The sequence below is a fragment of the Poecilia reticulata genome, linkage group LG22 (assembly GCF_000633615.1).
Source record: "Poecilia reticulata strain Guanapo linkage group LG22, Guppy_female_1.0+MT, whole genome shotgun sequence".
Classification (NCBI taxonomy): domain Eukaryota; kingdom Metazoa; phylum Chordata; class Actinopteri; order Cyprinodontiformes; family Poeciliidae; genus Poecilia; species Poecilia reticulata.
This window is the reverse complement of record NC_024352.1, coordinates 6,390,805-6,412,966: the sequence shown is the minus strand read 5'-3', so window position 1 is coordinate 6,412,966 and position 22,162 is coordinate 6,390,805. Positions and strand designations below refer to the sequence as shown.

General features: G+C 40.4%; 1 protein-coding gene across 2 annotated transcripts in view; it reads left to right on the top strand.

Moving 5' to 3' along the window:
• Positions 1–22,162, top strand: part of nrd1a (nardilysin a (N-arginine dibasic convertase)) — a 37,855-nt gene that overhangs the window by 11,582 nt on the left and 4,111 nt on the right. For both annotated transcript variants that reach the window (XM_008399289.2, XM_008399286.2), the window contains 22 exons: positions 592–649; positions 2,169–2,242; positions 2,426–2,495; positions 2,726–2,803; positions 4,616–4,736; positions 10,375–10,433; positions 10,709–10,763; positions 10,857–10,961; positions 12,335–12,458; positions 12,728–12,814; positions 14,269–14,388; positions 14,504–14,555; positions 14,809–14,959; positions 16,258–16,385; positions 16,560–16,722; positions 16,878–16,909; positions 17,079–17,217; positions 17,714–17,761; positions 17,830–17,882; positions 19,497–19,580; positions 19,799–19,889; positions 20,059–20,175. In XM_008399289.2, coding sequence (XP_008397511.1) covers positions 592–649; positions 2,169–2,242; positions 2,426–2,495; positions 2,726–2,803; positions 4,616–4,736; positions 10,375–10,433; positions 10,709–10,763; positions 10,857–10,961; positions 12,335–12,458; positions 12,728–12,814; positions 14,269–14,388; positions 14,504–14,555; positions 14,809–14,959; positions 16,258–16,385; positions 16,560–16,722; positions 16,878–16,909; positions 17,079–17,217; positions 17,714–17,761; positions 17,830–17,882; positions 19,497–19,580; positions 19,799–19,889; positions 20,059–20,175 — 2,009 coding nt within the window. The remainder of the gene's footprint in view (positions 1–591; positions 650–2,168; positions 2,243–2,425; positions 2,496–2,725; positions 2,804–4,615; positions 4,737–10,374; positions 10,434–10,708; positions 10,764–10,856; positions 10,962–12,334; positions 12,459–12,727; positions 12,815–14,268; positions 14,389–14,503; positions 14,556–14,808; positions 14,960–16,257; positions 16,386–16,559; positions 16,723–16,877; positions 16,910–17,078; positions 17,218–17,713; positions 17,762–17,829; positions 17,883–19,496; positions 19,581–19,798; positions 19,890–20,058; positions 20,176–22,162) is intronic.

Sequence of the window (22,162 nt, the reverse complement as noted above, 5' to 3'; positions counted from 1 at the left end):
GAATCTGTTGTCAGATTCGTGTGAATCTGTTGACCTTTCTGTCATAACACATGGTGGATTTGCAAATTTGACACCCTGTTAGAAATCTTAGTTAAGTTAGTTTACTTTCTCCACGAAACACTACTGCTTACAAAAGCTAATGTATGATGCTTAAAATGGATTAAATATGTCTGATTAGTTAGTCTCTCCCACTTTGCCTTTACTCTAAATACAAATAAGATCTTTCTTTTCAATGTTCTTATTTATCATAATTTAAGAGACATTAGAATTTGCTTAAATCCGTACAGGCAGGTTGGAGCCTTCAAAAATCAGTCTGATTTATGGTTTATGGTTGCTTTTTATATACTGCATATGTATATTTCTCGTACTTTAAAGTTTTTTTGTGATATGTGTAGTCATGTGCTTTATCAGAAACTCTTCAAAATTGTAATTTATATTTTAATATCACTGTAGTGCTTTCAAAGATGGGGAAAAAAAATACATAGAGTTGAGTATTTACCAACGTATTTGACTTAAAACCCTAGAATGAAGTCACAATTATTGAGGTGATGATACTGAAATGTCTGCACCTTCACTCTGTGGGTCTCTTAGAAAAGCTGGACACTCTAGAGAAGTGGGTGAGGGAGATCTTCAGCAAGGTGCCAAACAAGTGAGTATGTGAGAAGAGGCTCTCAACAACTGAAGAGGTGCCGCCGTTCCATAGATCGAGCCTCGAAATCCTTCTCTTAAAAGTGAAGGTCGAATCGTCCTTCCTCTTTCTCTGCATCCTGTGATTAATACATTGATCTTTATTTTCCTAATAGACCTGAAATGGATCCATTTATGTGAGCTAAGTGTGTTCTTATGTAGCTCCAGTTCTATTTGCTTTATAAGTCATTGGCTTCCCTCTTTTTTTTTTTTTTTTTTTTTTTCTTTTTTTTAGGGAACCGTCGTTGTTACATGAAAGCCACATAACCTTCGTGTTTTTAAAGGCTTTCATTTCGTCTAAACGATGACAGGATGCTGCATTTGGCTAATGAGATTTTTTTTTTCTTTTTTTTTTTTTTTTTTTCTCCCGCTTTGCTCGTAAAAACCCTTTCATGTGATTTCAACTCATCTGGCTGAACTAAACTCATTTTCATCAGGCTCGAAGACATGAAAACATTTTGGAGTTATGCTTTTGAAAAAAAAAAATCTCTGACATCGGTTCCGTCACCTAGCTATAAAAATATTCAGCCTGTAGTTTTTCTCTGAATATAGTAATTCTGAGTTTCTTGGTGTTGGCTACGTTTACTGGCACCCTGGCTAAAGATGTGTGAAAAACCTTAATATAAATTCATTTGTTGGGTTAACATAGTAAGTAGATGGCAAAATGGAGAAAATCGGACCTTTTAATTTGACTCAAATTTTATGATAAGTAATAGCTCCTTTAACAAAATAATTGTTAGTATTTCATTTAGATTTAGAGACTAAGATGGCTGTCAATGAAGGCCGGTTCTGTGTCGACCAAACATTTCTTTCCATTTTAGGATCATTATCCATAGAAAGATCCAACAACACCCTTTTTCAGTTTGCTGGCAGAAGCCACAAGGTTTAAATTTAAATTCTCCTGGTTTTGCATAAAGTTGCTGTGTCTTAAAGGCCTTTTCTGGAATCGGATAACCAAACATCTGATTAGCTTGTTAGTTTTTGCTTGTAGTTGTTACGGAGACCCTTTGCTGCAGTACTCTTATAGTGATCTTTTTTTTTTCTTTTTTTTTTACTTTGCTTGCCATCCTGCTTAACGTGCAAAGTGGCATCTGAAATATGAGTCCTCATCCAACCCAGTTGCCTCTGGATATAAGAAATTGACTTCTGAGTCAAGTTATATTCACACCCCTGGGAAACGGAAAGTCGTGGATTACTAATTAGAATTTCCTTGAAACTCGGATAAACTTGAAAAGTAAAATATGAGTTAAAGGGATTGTTTGGAGGTCAGTGGAGGTTTGTTTTAGGGTGGAGCTAAAACATTTCTATCCCCCCCCACACTGAATAAATGTTGGTGCATTAAAGGCTCTTTTTGATATACAAGATAAGTAGTAACCCTAACAATTGATAGGCAGGGGTGCTAATAAATATGTCCAATGCTGTAGATGTATAAACGCAGTTTAACCAGTTGTTGTGTATTAACATCTCTTGTGTCCCAACAGCGGTCTGCCGAAGCCAGATTTCTCTAATTTGCCGGATCCTTTCGACACCCCAGCCTTCTGCAAGCTCTACAGAGGTATGGATCCCCTCGACTGCTGACGTCTGCACACATCTGGCAGGCTCCGGCTCAGCCTATAAATAAGTGTTGACGACTTGTGAGATTGTTAAAAGAGGCTGACGGCTGATTTAATGATGGCCTGTGAACATATGCGAGCTGTTAACCCGCTCAGCCTTACGGCCTCTGTCTCCCCATTCGCAGTCATTCCCGTTAGAAAAGTCCACGCCCTGACCATCTCCTGGGCTCTTCCCCCTCAGGAGAAACACTACAGGTGAGTCACAGTTCATGACGGACAAAGCTTTCACCTCGTTTTAGAGAAATTGCATCAAACCTATATCTTGTATTTTATTTTATTTATTTCCTTTTTCTTTTTTTTGTGCCTCTTCATGTAAACACAGAATTAGACCAACCCAAACATGCCATGTGTTGCCCCGATTGGAGACGGATTGCATCAGTGTTTCTTTCTTTCTCATTTTCATGTTCTCTTGCTCTTCATTTCAGAGTGAAGCCTCTCCACTACATCTCATGGCTGGTTGGTCATGAGGGCGCAGGAAGCATACTTTCTGTGCTGAGGAAGAAGTGAGTGTTATTGCTTTTGGTCTGTTTGTTTTTGTGCTTAGAGGACACTCCAGATCGCAATTAAAACCTCCTCAATTTGCCGGGTGTACGCGATCCCTTTCTTGCTTCCAGTGAGCGCCGAGCGTTTGAGCCCGATCTTCAAAACCGTACGCGTCGGCACGGTCGCACTTGACAGCGTGATTCATGCGTTTTCATCCTAGGATGTGGCTGCACAAGAGCATTTCAGCCTCTCGCTGTTAAGTGGCAGAGTGATTTGCCAAACCTGGTGAAGTCCCACAATGCCGAGGGCCCTTTCCAATGCTCCCCTTGCCATCTGCACCACTTGGAAAGCTCCTTGATAAAATATTCCTGTTTATTCTGTGCGCGTAGTTCACTTGTTGATAAATGGCGGCAGTGAATTTTGGAGCGCACTCGCTCCGAGTTTCTTGTCAGAGCAAACCCACTGATACAGAAGAGCGGCTGAATTTAAATGAAAAGCCAAGAGGGTGGTTTTGAAATTGGGCAGATGTTGTCCCCCTTGAGTGGAAACGGGGAAACAGTGATGCATCTCAATAAATTCGGAGATCAAGGAAAAGTTCATTTATTTCAAGCATTCAGTTCAAAAAAGTGAAACTCATTATGTTGATTCATTATCCAACGGCTATGTTTCACTTCGAGTCAAAAAGACCTTATTTATCCCGAAAGAAAATAAAATTTTGTCGTGTCATCCAAGCGACTTCAAAGAGTGGTGGATGGTGACGCTGCGGGCAGGAAGGATCTCTGGTAGCAGTCAGTCATGCAGTGAATCTGAAGAACCCTCTGACTGAAGACATGACATGCTAACAGCTAAACTACACGAGCAGCAGAGACAGTATTCCACATTAACTTGTCCTGGATGACACCATCAGTTGCAAGCACTTCTAATCCACCTCATTTGCTTTTGCTGCTCCTATTTTAATTTCTGTCTGACTGCCAGACAGCGACGTTGGAGTCAAGGATATGATGGTTGCCCTTTTTGCTCGATGGGAAGAGATGGTGTCAGCTTCCTTTCTGCTTTTTAATCCTGCCTTGAAATAAATATTTAAAATTGATGAGCATAAATCGGTTGTTTGAACAGCCGCTTGTTCAACAACGGACTTTATATCTTCTGGTCCTTATTGAGTGTCCATGGTCCTGATTGTTTTGGACAAAACTGCACCTCCAACATGACATTTTCCTTTAGTAATAGTGATAGCTATTGGCTGTAGTTATCTTACTTGGAATTACGTGCTTAATAAATCTTTACTATACACAAGTTCTCCTTCTTGAATTGGATTGAACTGAATCCTGCTTCTCAGAGCCGCTCTTTTGTAACTTGTTTTTCCACGGTGTTTGACAGTTTTGTTCACTGCCAGAAAAAAGCAAAGTGTCTTTGAAAGTAAAGCCATAATGTTTTTTTCTCCTTTGTACTTTATTTTGTTTCCAGCTTCTTGAAATGTTGAGGTCATCGTCTCTTCGAGCTGCACTTGAACAATAACCAAGTTTTTTTTTGTTACTTGAAGTGCAGAAGTTGTTTTCCCCATTTTTTACTGCTAATAAAACCCTTCCACACAGGAAGGACGAACGCATAATAGGGTGACACATCAACCGCCTAAATTTTTAGATGTTTTTTTTTTTTTTTCCCCAAGTCTCCTCACCGCTCCTCCAGGAAGGCAGCCAGGAAATGTGAAGTGATATTTCTGTCACTTAACACCCCGCGTACACATTTCAGCACTTAATTTGATTGCTGTCGGATTCCTGTTTGCAGCCTGGCTGTGTGAGCATGTGCCCTGCGTCGTGTGTGTCTTTCTGTAGGTGCTGGGCGCTGGCTTTGTACGGGGGAAACAGTGAAACCGGCTTTGACCAAAACACCACCTACTCCATCTTCTCAGTCTCCATCACCCTCACGAATGAAGGCTTCCAAAACATCTACGAGGTAAAGAAAACTGCCTGTTGCCGCACTTTTTTTTTATTAATAAGGATTATGAGGATATAAAACATTCATCTTCAGTTATTTGCTTTTGTTGTCTGATCATCAGGTTTGTTTCTATGACACCCATATTTAGATGTTCATATGTAAACCAATGAGAGGCTGGGAACACGGCCCTGCAGGCTTGTTTCCTCTTGTTTCCAAAGGTATTCTTGAGGAAGCTGTGTGCGTTGTCAGTTGCCATGACAACTAACTTGTTAACCTCAGTCACAGTGGAGGATTGTTAAGCGAGATGGCTGTTTGCCTCCCTTTCCTACTTAATTGAAAAATGTATCAGGCTGCAAACTTGCAACAATAGCTGCTGTGGAAAAGATAAAATAACCTTGGAAACATTTACTTTCTTACTTTGAATGAGTCGTGTTCTGGATTTTGTGCAGAAGAACTTGGTCTTGCGCGATCAAGGCGACTCCTGCAAATGGTGCGGCCTCACTGAGGCTCTTTTCTTATTTACAGCTCCTAAACTTTCCAGATTTTGTATCGTTGCAACCACAAACTGCATGTTTTTTATCAAACTTTTATGTGACAGACCAACAGAAAGTAGGAAACGGTGATCAGATGGAAGTGGGAGTATGCTCTGCATTTCTGTTTAGTGACACGGAGGTTTTACCTTCCAGCAGGACAACAACCCTAAACATGCATCCAGAACTACAATGGGATAGTTCTTAGAATGGCCCAGTCAATGTTCATGCCTGTATAAAACTGAAAGTATTTGGTAAGACTTGAACATTCATGTTGACAGATTCTCGCTAACCAAATCGGACTGAGATTGAACTCGTTTTAGAAAGAAGCGTAGGCCCCAATTTTAGTCTGTAGATGTATAAAGCTGACCTACCCACAAGACTTTCTGCTGCAATTACAGCTGAAGAAGGATTTTAAAAACGTTGACTTAGCGGTGCTGGATTCAAATACATTGACACCCTTTTCAGTTTTGGATTTTACTTAAAAAAGCACAAAAAATACATTAAAGTTTGCTGTTGGTAAAGCATAGCAGAGTCTATACTTTTCTTCAGTGTCTTGGCATTATTCCTTAGAATATCTGGTAGATTTTTTTTTATGTTCCTTTTTGTTTTTTGCTTTTTTTTGTTGTTTTTTTTTTAAATGTGCCTTTTTGTTGCTGTGTAGAAAGACTCAAGGTGGATGCCAAAACAGCTTTCAGTCATTACATGAAAATGTCAGTGTGCTGCTGCAGTAATGTGTGCCTGACATGCAGTCTGCTTCGCTTTTCCTCTTGTACGTCATCCAGTATGTGAGCTCCAAATGAAACTGATGTTGGCAACAAAAGGGCTCAGTGCAGTTCAGGAAAGTGCCTCCAGCTGCAAGGCTGAATTGGTTTGATGGCTTCATCTTAGCAGTTTTACTGTATGGTTGAACTACAAGATTATATGACTTAACGGTTTAGTTAAACATATTAAAATACCGTAAATTTGAAGCATCACTCAGAACACAAATAAGCACCTCTAGAAGAAAAAAATACAAAACAGTATGTTCTGTTCCACACAATCTCTGAGGTTCTCTTCACACCAGATTGTGGGTGTCTGCAGGACCTCTGACCACTCGTTCCCTGCTAATCACAAAATATTATCCCAAAAACAATTGAAATATGAAATCCTCAAGATCCTAACATCTTCTTCGTACACACCATCTTGCCCAAGATACCACTCAGTGTAGCTTCCTGCAGCTAGATGTTTTTTAAACCTCTGCAGGAATTCATCTGTTATAGTTTTTCTCAGTCTCTGTGGTGCATTTCTCAGAACAGAATTCAAATTTTCAAAACTGCTTTTTCAATCTTCAAATCATTGCCACTTGTGAACATATAAAGGGACAGTTTCATGCCTTTGAGCAGTTTGCAATCGCTTGTGTACATCAAAACAAGCGATTATCTACAATTCTCTGCTTTTCCTACGTTTTCAATTGCTTTTGTCATGTCTGTTGAATAGTCGGAAACTGCACAACATGCAAGCATAATTGCATTGTATTAGTCTTAATATTTCATATTTTAGCATAGACCTCTTCCTTTTTTTCTTATCTGTCCTGAACTGGTTAATTGCTTCCAGATGAATCCTGAGTTTCTCCAACACGGATAAATATGTGAAACATAACATCAACCAGTTCTCTGAAATAGCATCTCATGAACCATCAACTGGCTGGTAAGTATATAGTGGGAAAAAAACACAATGTTACATTTCTGACAATGGAAGGACAAAGATTTGGACGAGTACAAGAACAGGAGGATGAGGAGTTGGAAGGAGAGGCTGAGGTTTCCATCGCTCAAATATCATCAGGATATGATTTTCAGCTCACAACAAGATGCTGGTTGACTTCCTCTCATCCTGCTCCTCTTTCCTCAACCCCTTGGAGGAGTTTTTCACGGCATGGAGATGGAAAGTATAGGAAGACTGCGCTGTAATTCCTGCAGCAACGTTTGTAGTTCTCCTTAAGGACATTGTCCTATGAGTTCACATGTCTACGCTTTCTTCCTTCATGCTCTGCATTGCTGTGTTTTTCTGCATATTACAGTGACATGGTCTTTCAGCAAAGCACAAGAAAAGCGTAGATGTCCAAACTCTTGCCATTGATCCCCCACTAATGTCATTTGCAGTACTTGTTATCAAAACTTTAGCCATAGTTTACAACAGAACATCCCACCAGAGTAACGCTGTTGTATTGACAACATGACTAAGCAATTTGACTGTCCTATCAATCTTCGATGAAACAAGGACTTGTCATTCTGAGACACTGGCATGTTCATTGAGGCAGATATTTACTTTTGAGAGATTATATAAGAAACTGCATTTTGCATGTAATCAGTGTTGTTTAGCTTTTTGTTTGAATTGTTTTGAGAAATGCACCATAGTGACTGATGAACACTGTAGTATAGGAGGTTTCTACTCCGCCATAAGTTTGACTTGAATGCGTTGGGGGATAATAGTTATTTAATATTAGCTGGTTAACTTGCGTTGCACAGCCATGGATAGTTGTGGTACAGCAATACATTACTCTGCTCTGCAGATGAGAGAAGAGACGAAGAACATGGGTAACTCTTGCCCTCCGTGTCAGTTTATTAAAAGACATTAAACTGTTCAAACAGAAAAATGTAACGGAGCAATTGAGCAGTTTTGAAATTGTTTTAAAATATGAATCAAAAACCATCAGTGCCTGCCCAAAGATTCAGAGACTGTTACAAAAAAGTCATTTTTTTAATTGTGCAAAATGTAATGATGACCTCTGTCTGAGATTAACAGTAACATATCGGAGGGAGAGGTTGAAGGATGTCAAGCGCATAAAAATACACAATGATCTTTACTATTCTGCAAACGCATCCTGTGGCAGATCGTCATGGATACATTTTCTATTTTAAAATGTTTTTTCCTTTGCTCTGTTTCTAGACAACTCTTTATACAATACCTAAACCATTCCCTTTTTTAATCCTAAAAAAGTCATCATCCAACATCCTAAGACACAAAAAACAAACATGTTGAGTTAAATCTGATCAATGTAAGAGCTGCTGTGGTAATTCTTGAATTTTAATTCTTCAGCTTTCTTAGAGTTTGCTTTGTAAAACAAAAAAAGCAAAATAAATATATATTATCTGAATTTTTTATGGTTTAGTCACTATTATTAAGCCATTTCACTGTAGATCTTTCTTGTCATTCACATTCTCCATCTTTGCAACAAGGTCAATGCCAGTGACCTTTCTGTATTTCTCTGCTTGTTGCCTGGCAACTGGTGTTGGCCAAGAAAAAGTCTGGTACATAACCCCTGTGTAAACAAGACATAATGTGTTAATTAGAGAGACTGAAGGGTTCCCGGTCGTAAAGATAGTTCAGCCAATCAGCCGCTGGCAATTGCTGCATGCTTAGCAAACTAACAAATAAATGGTGTCCATCTCTGTTTTTAAGACGGAGTCGGAGCGGTCCTGCAAAATAAGTTAAATTAAGAAGACTTATAAATATTTTCCATGTTAGACAGTCTTTTTTTTTTTTTCTCGGGTATGAAACATCCCCGACTAAATCACATTAATATCCCACTCATATTCCTTCTGTGATAGTTGCTGTCATAATGTTAGTCGAAGAGAAGAGAAGCTGAGTCTTGATCACCCTTAAAAATACTCAAATATTTGAGTGAGGGTCTGGTCCATTTAGGATCAATTTGTATGTTATGAACTTTATTTATGAACTATGTTTATTCAACAACTAATTACTGTGCATAGTGTTTTATGACAAAATTTAAGATTAAAAACCAGTCAACAAAAGTTAATTAAACAAGCAGCTTATAAAAATCAAAATAATTGGACAACAAAAAAAACCCTTCAAAGCTACACAAACCTAAACATAACTTTCATCTACGTGACAATAAATAGTTAAAACCTTTTTAGCAGTTGAAAACGAATAAAAAATATGAATTTCCCCCAAATATTTACTTAAATTCACCATGATGGATCTGGCGAAATAACCGTGTCCCCAGAGTGAGCCTTTATGTTTCTAATTAAAAGATGGAAACATAAACGATGTCAACATTTGTCGACGTGAACAAAATGATTAAAATCAATATTGATGGTGAGTTAAGTGAGTTTGGAGAAGACTCTGGAAAACATTTATTTTCAGATCAGTTTGGAGAAATAATTAAATATATTGGAAGGGAAATTAATACTTTCTTTAGACTGTTTTCATATGTCAAAAAGCAGAGATTTGGATCACAATCCTTTTGATCAAAAGAGTTTAATATTCTAAGGAGCGACATAATGCCACCGCAATCTCGCACACTGCACCTGGTGCTTTTTTTTTAAGAGGTTCCTGCTTCTTCCCTTTTATCTCCTTCTCCTGTCCCTCTGCATCCGTCTCTTCATCCTCACTCCTTTGCCAACTTCTTCTCCAGTCCCTCTTGTGCAACTTCACGACCACAGCTGACGCCTTCATCGTCAACCACGATAACCACTACAGCATTTTAGCAAAGAATTCATTATTTCTCTTTTTCCTAAAATCTCTTCTTTTGTTGTAATAATGAAGATATTTTTACTACTACCTGATGAGTTTATCGACTTTGACGCTTTAAGTGGTGCAACATGATCAAAGCTGCACCTTCTATCATTCAAATTAAAAGTTGTAAAAAATCTTTTCTTTTTGTACTTAAAAAGAAATTTGGGTTAATCACGTTCCCTCTTGCACTGTGCTTGAAGTTTCCTTCATTTTTACTTTTCAAATTAGCAACCTCGCTTTCATCACAGTAAAGGTTAAGTGAGGTGAAATTATATCACTTTTACACAAAAATGACTTGCCAGTAATATTAGCAATCTGTAGTTCTACGTGTGCAATCATGTAGAAAATGTCAGCTTTTCTTTAAAAAGCAACTTTTAACATGACACTCTATGAAACTTTTTTTTTATCGCAAATGATTACTGTCTTACTGTTTTATAAATTTATCATACAGCTGACATGCAATGTAAGCTGATTAATTACTTATTATTTATAACCAAGATAGTTTCTGCTGCTAATAGGATACAAATGTATTCTTTTAACAGAGCCTCTCTTTAAAAATCCTGAGGTTTCCGTTTAATCTCTGATATCCTTGTCTGTGTTTTTTGCAGGTCACTGATCTGGTGTTCCAGTATCTGAAGATGCTGCAGAAACTCGGACCACGGCAAAGGTACCAACACACTCAGATTCACATACTGACACAAAGTAGCAACAAAAACGTCTTCTAAAAACAAATTAATTTTTTTTTTTTTTTCCTAAAACTGTATTTTCTGCATTTTATGACTTAGCGACAGTATTTAATGTGTTTGCCTTGCTGACTGCTCGTGTGTCTGTTTGTTGTTTTTTGTTTTAACCTGCTTACTTGAGGCACATGTTGTGATGTCTGAGGTTTTCTTTCGAATGAATAAAAGTTAGAACTTTGATTATTTTTCTCGATGCCTTCAGAATATACGAAGAGATCCAGAGGATAGAAGCAAATGAGTTTCACTACCAGGAACAGGTAAGGATATTAACACAAATAGCTGAGGCTAGAAATATTGTGTTGTATGAGGGGAGAAAAAAAAAAAATCCTGTTTGCTTTCCTCCTTGTCAGATTGACCCCATAGAGAACGTAGAGGACATTTGTGAATGCATGCAGTTGTTCCCGAAGGAGGACTTCCTGACAGGAGATCATCTTATGTTTGAGTACAACCCTGAAGTAAGTAGCTCAGTCGTTCTGGGATTTACATTCCGAAAGGCAGCATTTCTCTTTTTAGACAAAGGTGTTAATGAAACAGGTCACGCAGATGTAAAAAAAAAAAAAAAGTCTGGGTTTTGTACAATAATGAATTTGCGGCTTACGTCTTTCTGTATCAGAAACAAGCTGTTGGAGTTGTGCACCTGTCTTGTGTTATGGATGGGAGCTACGATCTAATTCTGGCTCTTCATTTTGTCTGCAGCCTCAGTCACTGTGATATGCAGAATGCTTCTCGCAGTCGCTGCCTTGTAGAAAGGATTCATTCTCCTTCAGCTTTTTTTTATTTTTTTGCGTTTTGTCAAATTACAGAACCAAACTTCAAAGCGCTTCACTCTATTGTGCAAATAAATCTGAAAAGTGTGACATGCATTTGCATTCAGCTCCACCCCGAGTCGGTACTTTATAGAATCACCTCTCACTGCCGTCTCTGCCAGCTTGTAAAAACAGCAATTTTTCAAGTTTTGTTGGTTACCAGTTTGATCTGGGCTTTGACTGGGCCAAATTTACTACACCAATGTGCTTTAATATAACCTGTTTTTTTAGTAGCTCTGTCTATAAAGTTTGGATTGTTGGTCTGCTTGAAAGACCCTCGTACCCGATAATTACCTGTATCTGCTGAACAGAAAGCATCACCGCAGCATGATGCTGCCACTACTGTGTGTCACATTGGATGGTGTGTTTAAAGGTGCTGTGAAATGTAGGTTTTTCCAGTCAGAACATTCTGCTTGAATTAACATCAATACAGTATAGAGCTGATCTGTCGATTATTTTTTTTCAATTAAGCAATAACTAAACAGCAAAACGTTTTTTTTCTTTCTTTTTTTTTTTTTTTTTACAGAATTTGAACCACATGACGCTAAAGCTGTCATTTACATATTTACAAGTTTTTTTTTAATCTTAATTGCAAAATGTTTATATCTTTTGTGCAGTTTTAGCTTAATTACTGCCCTGAGTGTTTTCTTTCAGCTAGTAGCCTGTGTTTGACTCTTTATACTCCTATTAACAATTCATCAATTACTAAATTAGTTGATGTTTATTTCAATTATCGCTCTATCATGATGAATCCAATTAATCCTCCCAACATAGTCTCCCCTGTACTTTTAATCTTTTCTGAGTTACAATAGACTTCTTGGTTGTTGCTTTTCTCCTTTCCTCTAATAAATGTTCATGCCTGACCCGTCAGTGTAGATAGATGTTACCTGACAGTGTTTGAAAGTTCAAGAGGGTATGTAGTACTTTTTTTTTTTTTTTTTTGCGAAACACTGAAAATAAATCGTTTAGGGAGCTGCTGTGACATGTGCTACAAACTGAGCTTGTTTTCTTTGTGTGTTCAGGTGATCAGTGCAGCTCTTTCTCTGCTAACCCCAGAGAAGGCTAACCTGATGCTGCTGTCACCAGAACACGAAGGCCAGTGTCCCCTCCGGGAGAAGTGGTTTGGCACACAGTACAGTGTGGAGGGTATGTGTGTGTGTGTGTGTGTGTTGTTTGTTACATTTTAATAGTGAAGCTGAAGAAAAAAAAAAAACTGATGCTGCTCGGTGTGACCCGTAGCCCATATAGTGGTGGGAAAAGCCAGCGCGACAAAGTCAGAACATTTTAATTAAAAAGTGTACAGAAGTAGGCGTTAGTGCCTCAGGTTTGCTACTATAAAGCGATTAAATAAATTAGCTTTATGCATTTACGGCGAAGTTTTCTTGCGCGCTGACGAATGTGTGAACTTCATGCAGACATTGAGAAGAAGTGGACGGAGCGATGGAGTGGAAACATGGAGCCAAACGGTGACCTCCACCTTCCTGCAGCGAACGAGTTCATCGGTGGGTAAATAAGCGCCTCTAAACCCAACAGAGTGAGAAAGTGCCCAGTTGCGTGCTACATAGCAAAGGGTCAGGAGTAAACAAGATTGTGTGTTTGCTCTGTATTCACCCATCCAGTAAATACAGTCATTACTGCAGTTTGTCAGGAGGCTTTTTCATGTGTGACTCAATTGTTAGAAGAGTTGGAATTCAAGCTAAAAGTCGTGAGCTCCCAAAGCAGAACAATTGATCTTTGTAGCTTTTCGGTGGACGCAGTGAGCTTGTTTATTTCGCTTTACTCTTTTTTTCTTTTTTTGAGCTCTTTGCTGTGAAGTTGTTTGATTGTTCTGTGTTTGAATGGTGGATTGATGTGAGTTTTGGCTGCCCTTTGTTATAAGACAGAGGAAGGTAAAAATTTGCTCTGCTGTTAGATGTGATTGGACTTATCACCCTGAATGTCTGAATGATTTTTAGGTCCAGACCCCTGTAGAGGAGGAGAAACTTTCAAGGACCCAAACTTAGCAAATTCTCGGGGAAATGGGGTGGAGAAATCAAAATCTGCATTTTTTTTATTTTATTTTTTTTACATTTTCTTAACTTTGTTTTGTTTTCCTTTTATTTAGGTGTTTCACACCTGTAAAAATCATTCTCCCAAAACAACCTGGAAGCAGACATTTCTCAAATTAACTTTGCAGAGTGTTTTAATTCAGTAATTTCTCTGATTTGGAATAGATTTTTTCCCCTCTTATCTTCTATGATAGAATTAGCATGAAATGAAAGATTTTAATAGGACTTCCAATGGGTGAACTTTGGGCAAAAACTTTTTCTCCGCACTGTACATCACATTTTCTTAACTCTGACACACCGAATGCATAACCACGCTAAGGATCTCATACAGAGACGGGCCTATTGAGAGTCACTTTCAACAAAAGTTTCAATCTCAAGACCCAGGTGGTGCCAGTTTAGTTAGTCGAACATTTCCAGCAGCTCCCTTTGGGGCCAAAGGGACTTTATTGCATTTGAAAATTTGCACCGCATGCCGTCACCACTCTTTGACAGGTAAGAGTGGTACTTTACCTCCTTTGACTCGACATGAGAGCTGCTGGTGGTGAAGCTCACCTGATTTTTACCCTCGGCGTGAGATAATAAAAGCAGCTCAGGTTTCTACGCAAGCCTAAAATCGACTGATAAAATACATACACGCAAAGGTTTTTCACACATTCGCTTAATTTTTGAGAGACTGCACTGACCGAGCCGAGGACGAGATGTCAACATAATTTATTTCATTTACCTAAACATGAGGATCTCTCTCTCTGCAGCCTGCTTCTAATATTGGGGCGAAATTTCAGTCACTGGAGGGAAACTTGTTTTTCCTCATTTCGCTCAACTCATGACCCGACTTGCTTCACCTTACTCAGGATTTGAGTTGGTTCTGAGTGGGAAGGTGGACGAACTTTCTGTGTGCCTTTCTTTAGCCACCGACTTCACCCTGAAGCCCTCTGACTGCCCGGACACAGACTTCCCCGTCCGGATAGCCACCAGCAACGAGGGCTGCCTCTGGTACAAGAAGGACAACAAATTCAAAATCCCCAAAGGTGTGTGCAAACCTGCACTGTTTCTCTTTGTGGCATCGCGCCAAATGCTTCCATAGATACATTTAATATCGGCAGAGACGTGCTGAGACTTGTTTTACCCTCTCTCCTCCTGCAGCCTACATCAGATTCCACCTAATCTCCCCCATAATCCAAAAGTCCGCAAAGAAGTAAGTTCAAGCTCAGATGTGAGTTTGGAACAGTAACGTCTGAGTCCTGCTTTAACCTACTTTATCACCTGTCAGCCTCTAGTTACTCTTAATATTTACTTTAACCCCTCCACAGATTCAGTTTTGTTTATCCTCCTGGCCTTGCTTTGTTCTTACCTTTGCTTCATACTTATCTTTTTTCTTTCGTGTTCAGATTTTTTTTCACCTTTTGATGTTTTTATTTTCTCCCTTTCTTCATCTTGTCGACCTCCAGCATAGTCTTGTTTGATCTGATGGTCAACATCCTGGGCCACAACTTGGCCAAGCCGGCCTACGAGGCTGAAGTGGCGCAGCTGGATCACAAGCTGGTGGCGGGCGAGCACGGCCTGATATTCAAAGTGAAGGGATTCAACCACAAGCTGCCTGTGAGTGAACTCGCCCATCAGTACACGGCACAAACTTCAATGTACTTTTAAGATGAAGGTAAAAAAAAACTAAATGAAATATGGTAAGTGCGGTGTGCCTTTTTGTTCTGCTCCCCTGAGGCGGAGCAGAAACATTTTTAACTCTGTTGGAGCATAACTACCAGCTTTACACATTTATAGCCTGAAATGACTTTTGATGAAGCACTAACTTCACAGATTGGTTGAACCCCATCGGTAAAGAGCAGTTTTTAAGTTTAGCTCCAGATTTCCAGTTTCACTCAATTTTTTACTTTGACTAGGCCTTTCTAAAACCAGAATTCACATTCTTTTAAGATTCTTTTTTTAGCCTCTGCAGGCTCTGTCCTTCTTCCCAAAAGTTCCCATCAACTCCCTTGTCCCTGCTGAAGAATAACATCCCCACAGCATCATGCTGCCACCACCAAAAAGTTTAGTTTTGATCTCATAGGACTGAAGCATTTTATTCCACAAATTTCCACAGAAACTTTGCCTTTAATAACACAAAGTTACCTAATTTTTAAAGTGTAATCAGTAATACTTTTATAACAAATTTATATCAGTAATGATTTCTTGGTTAGTGTCAAATTGTCATAACAAAGACATTTTGAATAATGTCAACTTTGTATTAAAAGTGTCATAATTTACAGAATGACGCTTTATGACAACAGTCATAAGTATTCATGTTCATGACAGGTGTTTATGACAGTGTCATGTCAGTCTTATTCACCCCCTTTCAAATAAAGTGTTACCTAAAGGATTATTGTGATATTTTGTGGTTCGATTGTAATCACAATAAAAGTGACGACACAAACTGTTTGACTTGTTTAGGTAACTGTTTGACTGTGACTGCATGATGCAGTAAGAATAACCCCCAGAAACACAAATGCTGCTCTTGAAGCACATTCTGATTAGTAATGTGCTTCGTTAGGACACCGTCACATAAAAAGTGTGATTTGTATCAATAACATGCACATAGTAATTGCATTTAACAATGTTTCCAATTATTGATCCTCTCATTGAACAAATAATAAAAATGGTAATCCCGACAATATAGACATTTTCCTAAAACGTTATTTGGAATTTATCACAATAAATGAAATCCTTATCATAATAAGAAATGTATCACGATAAGCGATACGATAAATGCTCACCCCCAGTTAATTTCACTTACAAACCCAATGAATACATTACAGTTTGTACAGTGTGCATCCCTGACAACCCAGATGGATTGTGGGAAAATCTCTCAGCCTCACTCTCTCTGACCACGTGTCTCTCCGCAGTTGCTATTTCACCTGATTGTCGACCACTTGGCTGATTTTTCTGCCTCCGATGATGTCTTCAGCATGTTCGCCGAGCAGCTGAAAAAAACCTACTTCAACATCCTCATTAAACCCGAAAAACTCGGCAAGTACGTTATGTACCCTCAGTTCTCTCTGCTTCCCCCCCGATATGAATCATCACAAAGTCTGCGTTGCCTTCTAGTGGTGAAACGTGCGACAGCCCTGAATAGAAAAGCCCTCCACATCTGACTCACCCTTTTAAATTCTCTGACTCGCCAGTGCTTCCTCTCTGCTCCTCCCAGGGATGTGCGTTTGCTGATCTTGGAGCACTCTCGCTGGTCCATGGTGGAGAAGTACCAGGCTCTGACGGCCGGTCTGACCTGCAAAGAGCTGCTGGAGTTCAGCCGCAGCTTCAAGACCGAGCTGTTTGCCGAGGGGCTGGTGCAGGGGAACGTCAGTAGGGCTGTGAGTCCATAGAGAAACTGCCTGACACTGCTATCGACTGACTTAAATGAATCTGCTGATGTTCACTTTAGCTGAGTTGAAATCGTATTGGACGTCTCCGTCTTTGTTTTGCTGAGTCGGTCTTATCATTACTCCTTATTGCGTTTCCTCCACAGGAATCGGTGGAGTTCCTGAAGTACGTCACTGAGTAAGTTCAGCTCCTGCTCTTCTTAATTGGCCTCCTAAGCAAAACACCAATAGCGTGAAATCAGATAGATTTGATTGCAGCCTCTCTATGCCTCACCTCTTTATCTATTTCACTTGCTCTGCATTTTCCTGGCTGACCACCTTTTTACCCGTTGTTATCCTCCTCACAGTAAGCTGCAGTTCTCCAAGCTGCCAGCAGAGGTGCCGGTGATGTTCAGAGTGGTGGAGCTTCCTCAAAAGCATCACATCTGCAAAGTCAAGTCCTTAAACAAAGGGGACGCCAACTCTGAGGTCACCGTTTACTACCAGGTAACAAGTCAAATCACAGGGTAAAAAATTCTTAAATTCATACAATTAAGGCCTTAAAATGTCTTAAATGTATTTTTAAAAAATGCCTTAAATACAGTGTAGGTTTTTCTAATGGGACTTTTGTGTCAAGAAAAAGTTTGAGTTGTGTGCAGACATCATCACTCGCTGCACCCTGTGTTTCAAGACGGTTCAGGTTGTCAGTGACAAGCAGCCAATACCTGCTATTTAGCTAGCGTTTTGCGTCTGTCATCCAAAAAATGCAAAAACAAACAAAAAACTTGAGAACAAAAAATCCGTAGGAATTTCACAATCCCTCCCTGGAAAAAAAGCATTTTTGATAGAGGTCTTAAAAACTTTATTCATAGTGGCCTTAAAAGGTTTTAAATTTAAATTAGTGAAACCCCCAGGAACCCTGGATCAGTAATTTCTCTAAAACATCCAGCATTTGTTTTTGTTTTTTTGCGTTCATTATCCTTTTATTGCACTTTTCTTCCAGTCTGGGCTCAAGGCTTTAAGGCAGCACACTCTGATGGAGCTGCTGGTGGTACGTGTTTAATCTCATCAGCCCTGGTGCTCGCCCCCTTGGGTACTGACTGAGTTGTTGTTTTTCAGATGCACATGGAGGAGCCCTGTTTTGATTTCCTCAGGACTAAAGAGACTCTGGGGTGAGTTTCAGCTGCAGGTTCAAAACATTTGCATGATTTGCAGCCGATTTGCCATTCTCCCTATTTTCCTTTCTATCCAGTAATAACACAAACATAACTGCTCCACTATATGTAAAAATAAATTACAATAATCCTTGTAATAAGTTGCAACTGATTGTGCCAAATTTCTGTTATAGATGAAAGAAACAAAGATATGATCTTTGTACTCCATATCTACATCTCCTAACATGTAGCTCCATGTACTTATTCTGAGCAATCCAAAAATTACAAAAGTACAATATTATTATATTTTATTTGCCATGTTTGTTCACACATACAGGGAGTTTGACTCGGTCCCACTTTGCTCTCAATGAAGACTTGTTAAGTATAGATATTTAATAAGGGAAATAAGTTATATATTTTTTAAAGTGTATATACTCCATCCATCCATTTTCTAACACCCTTGTCTCTTACTGTGGTTGGGAGGTGCTGGTGTCTCTCTACAGCTAACGTTCCAGGCGAGAGGCGGGGTCACCCTGGACAGGTCACCAGTCTGTCGCAGGGCAGCACACAGACAACCATGCTCACACACACTCGCGCCTAGGGAGACTTTAGAGAGATCTATTAACCTGACAGTCATGTTTTTGGACTGTGGGAGGAAGCCAGAGTACCCGGAGAAAACCCACGCATGCACAGGGAGAACATGCGAACTCCTTGCAGAAAAACCGCAGGCTAGGAATCGAACCCAGAACCTTCTTGCTGCAAGGCAACAGCTCTACCAACTGCGCCACTGTGCAGCCCAAGTGTATATACTGTGCAGTGTTTTTACACTGAATAGTGTAAAAGAAGAAGAAGAAAAGATTGAATTAGGGGAGATATGCTTGGTATTGATTTACTATCCACTCAGTCGAGTCCATCCTTGTTTCTTGTGCAACTTTTTCCTACACAATTTTTCCTTCCATTGAATTTTCCATCCAATAGATTCTTTGAACAACCTGTTTTTTTAAATTAATTTATTTATTTTTTCAACATTACTCATTTGTGACTTTTACAACTTGTCACTGCTGGACATCTGTAAAATCGGGAGGTTTTTCAAATGGTTATATGTGGGGAGGGGTAAATCTAAATAGTAATAGTAAAAAATTGGACTTTGAAGTTTCATTATGTTTAGGTCATAATTATCAAAGTTTCCCGAATGAAAACTAAAAATATATGTGTGTGATGAAAAGGTTTCATAAACGAGTCTCACTTTTTTTTTTTTTTTCAGTTGCTGAATTTAATAATCTTTTCAAGGATATTCTTCTTTATTGGGATGAACCTTTACATCAGGTTCTGGTTTTTTATGAGGAAGTAAAACTTGGCTTGTGGGAGCCGTTAAGGAGCCAGCAAATCTGTCTGTATCTGCACATCCCATTTCTTTGTGTTTTCCTCTTGTATACAAAAGAAGCCAGTAATGTGTTTATACCTGTGCTAAGTGCTGCTGTAATGCCAGAATGATGTTTTTCATAAATTTAAAGACTTTTCATGCCTGGATTTGTGCAAGACTTTGAAGCAATCAAATTTCACTCTCCCCCGCCCCCGAAACCATTTTTCTCTCCAAATCCTACCCGCTGTCTTTTGTTTCTCCCTCTACAGTTACCATGTCTCCCCTACCTGCAGAAACACCTCTGGTGTTCTGGGTTTCTCTATCACCGTGGAAACACAGGCGACTAAATTCAAGTGAGTCCGCAGCACAATTTTTACCCTTTAAAGATCCGATCTATCTTAACCACTTTCTCCCGGATCCGGGATATGATATATCTGACTGTTCACCCATTCCCCAGCTACAATTTATCTGTGTGGCGCTGGAAATGGAGGGAGTGGAGCTGATAAATGACTAACGGGATCAAATTCAACCCACAGCCTCTAATATCTCCCCGCTCTCATCTCTCCCCCAGCTCCGAGTTGGTGGAGTTAAAGATTGAGGAGTTCTTGGCTTCGTACGGGAAGGAGCTCGGTGATTTGACTGAGGAGGCCTTCAGCACCCAGGTCTGTGTGCGTGTGTGTGTATTATTGGAGCTTCTGCTGCTCATAAAGAAGCTAAAAGTTACAAAAAGTTTAACTGGAGTAACTTTTGTGGCGCGGTGGCTGCACGTCTTATTCATCTAGATGTCATATGTTTGCGAGAACCAGCATGCGGTGTGTGTTCTCCGTGCAGGTGACCGCATTAGTGCAGCTGAAGGAGTGTGAGGACACACACCTTGGGGAGGAGGTGAACAGGAACTGGCAAGAGGTGTTGACGCAGCAGTATGTGTTTGACCGGCTCAACAAGGAGGTGAGGGGGAAGCTAATCCTTTAACACGCTGTTATTTTCTCTGAGGTCTTCATCTGCTCTGTCATCTACAATTATCATGTCTGTTGATAAAATCTCTCCAGTCTGCACCCACCGATTCTGATCCGTTCAGGATTTCTGAACCTTTGGTGCCACCTAGTGAACCAGCTCCCATTTCTTCCAGTTCTTAGGCAGGTTATTGTCATTAAGTTCACATCAACACTTTTTGTGCGCCACTTCCCAGCCATGAAAAGACTTGTAGCGTCCTTATTTTGGTTTTAGCAGGGAATCGTCTTTTCTACTGTCATTTACCATAATTTTCTCTTGAAAATTGAAAAAAGAAAAAAAGATTGACATATATTTCTCATCCTTGGCAAAAGTATGTTGTTGTTTTCCAACAAAAGTCATTGTTGTTGTTGTTTTCAGTGTTAATTGTTTGATTATATTTGATACAACACCAAAGAGTGGTGGTTAACTGTGAAATAAAAGGATTTTCTTTCTTTTTAATGAAAAATATTGCATTAATTTAGCCTCCTTTACTCTGATACCCCTAAATAAAATCCAGTTTAACCAAACGCCTTCCGTCGGTGTATATAGCCTTAAGGTATTTATCATATTGATATAATTTATCATGATAAATTTATTGTCATACGAATATTGATTTATCCTTCATATTTTTTTAAAAAGTGTTTTATCAGGACTATTTTTTACAATTTTCTTCACAGTTTATCAATGAGAGCATCAGTAAATATGATTAAATACAGTTAGTGTGAGCAGTTTAGTGAGATTTAGTGAACAGCCAGCGACTCAGGAACTGCCAGCCATTCAGGACCAGCAACCTTCTCAGGAACTGCCAGCCATTCAGGACCAGCAACCTTCTCAGGAACTGCCAGCCATTCAGNAGGAACTGCCAGCCATTCAGGACCAGCAACCTTCTCAGGAACTGCCAGCCATTCAGGACCAGCAACCTTCTCAGGAACTGCCAGCCATTCAGGACGGCAACCTTCTCAGGACCAGCCAGCGACTCAGGACCAGCCAGCGACTCAGGACCAGCCAGCGACTCAGGACCAGCCAGCCATTCAGGACCAGCCCAGCCATTCAGGACCAGCCAGCCACTCAGGAACAGTCAGCGACTCAGGAACAGTCAGCGACTCAGGACCAGCCAGCGACTCAAGACCAGCCAGCGACTCAGGACCTGCCAGCGACTCAGGACCTGCCAGCCATTCAGGACCAGCAACCTTCTCAGGACCAGCCAGCGACTCAGGATCTGCCAGCCATTCAGGACCAGCAACCTTCTCAGGACCAGCCAGCGACTCTGGACCAGCCAGCGACTCTGGACCAGCCAGCGACTCTGGACCAGCCAGCCATTCAGGACCAGCCAGCCACTCAGGAACAGCCAGCGACTCAGGAACAGTCAGCGACTCAGGAACAGTCAGCGACTCAGGAACTGCCAGCCATTCAGGGCCAGCAACCTTCTCAGGACCAGCCAGCCATTCAGGACCAGCCAGCCATTCAGGAACAGCCAGTGACTCAGGAACAGCCAGCAACTCAGGAACAGCCAGCCATTCAGGCTGGACCAGCCAGCGACTCAGGAACAGCCGGCCATTCAGGACCAGCTAGCCATTCAGGACCTGCCAGCCATTCAGGACCTGCCAGCCATTCAGGAACAGCCAGCCATTCAGGAACAGCCAGCGACTCAGGAACAGCCAGCGACTCAAGACCAGCCAGCGACTCAGGACCAGCCAGCGACTCAGGACCAGCCAGCCATTCAGGTTGGACCAGCCAGCCAGCAAATCAGGAACATCCAGCGACTCAGGAACAGCCCCAACTCAGAAACTGCCAGCCATTCAGGACCAGCCAGCGACTCAGGAACTGCCAGCAACTCAGAAACTGCCAGCCATTCAGGACCAGCCAGCGACTCAGGACCAGCCAGCGACTCAGGACCAGCCAGCGACTCAGGAACAGCCAGCCATTCAGGAACAGCCAGCGA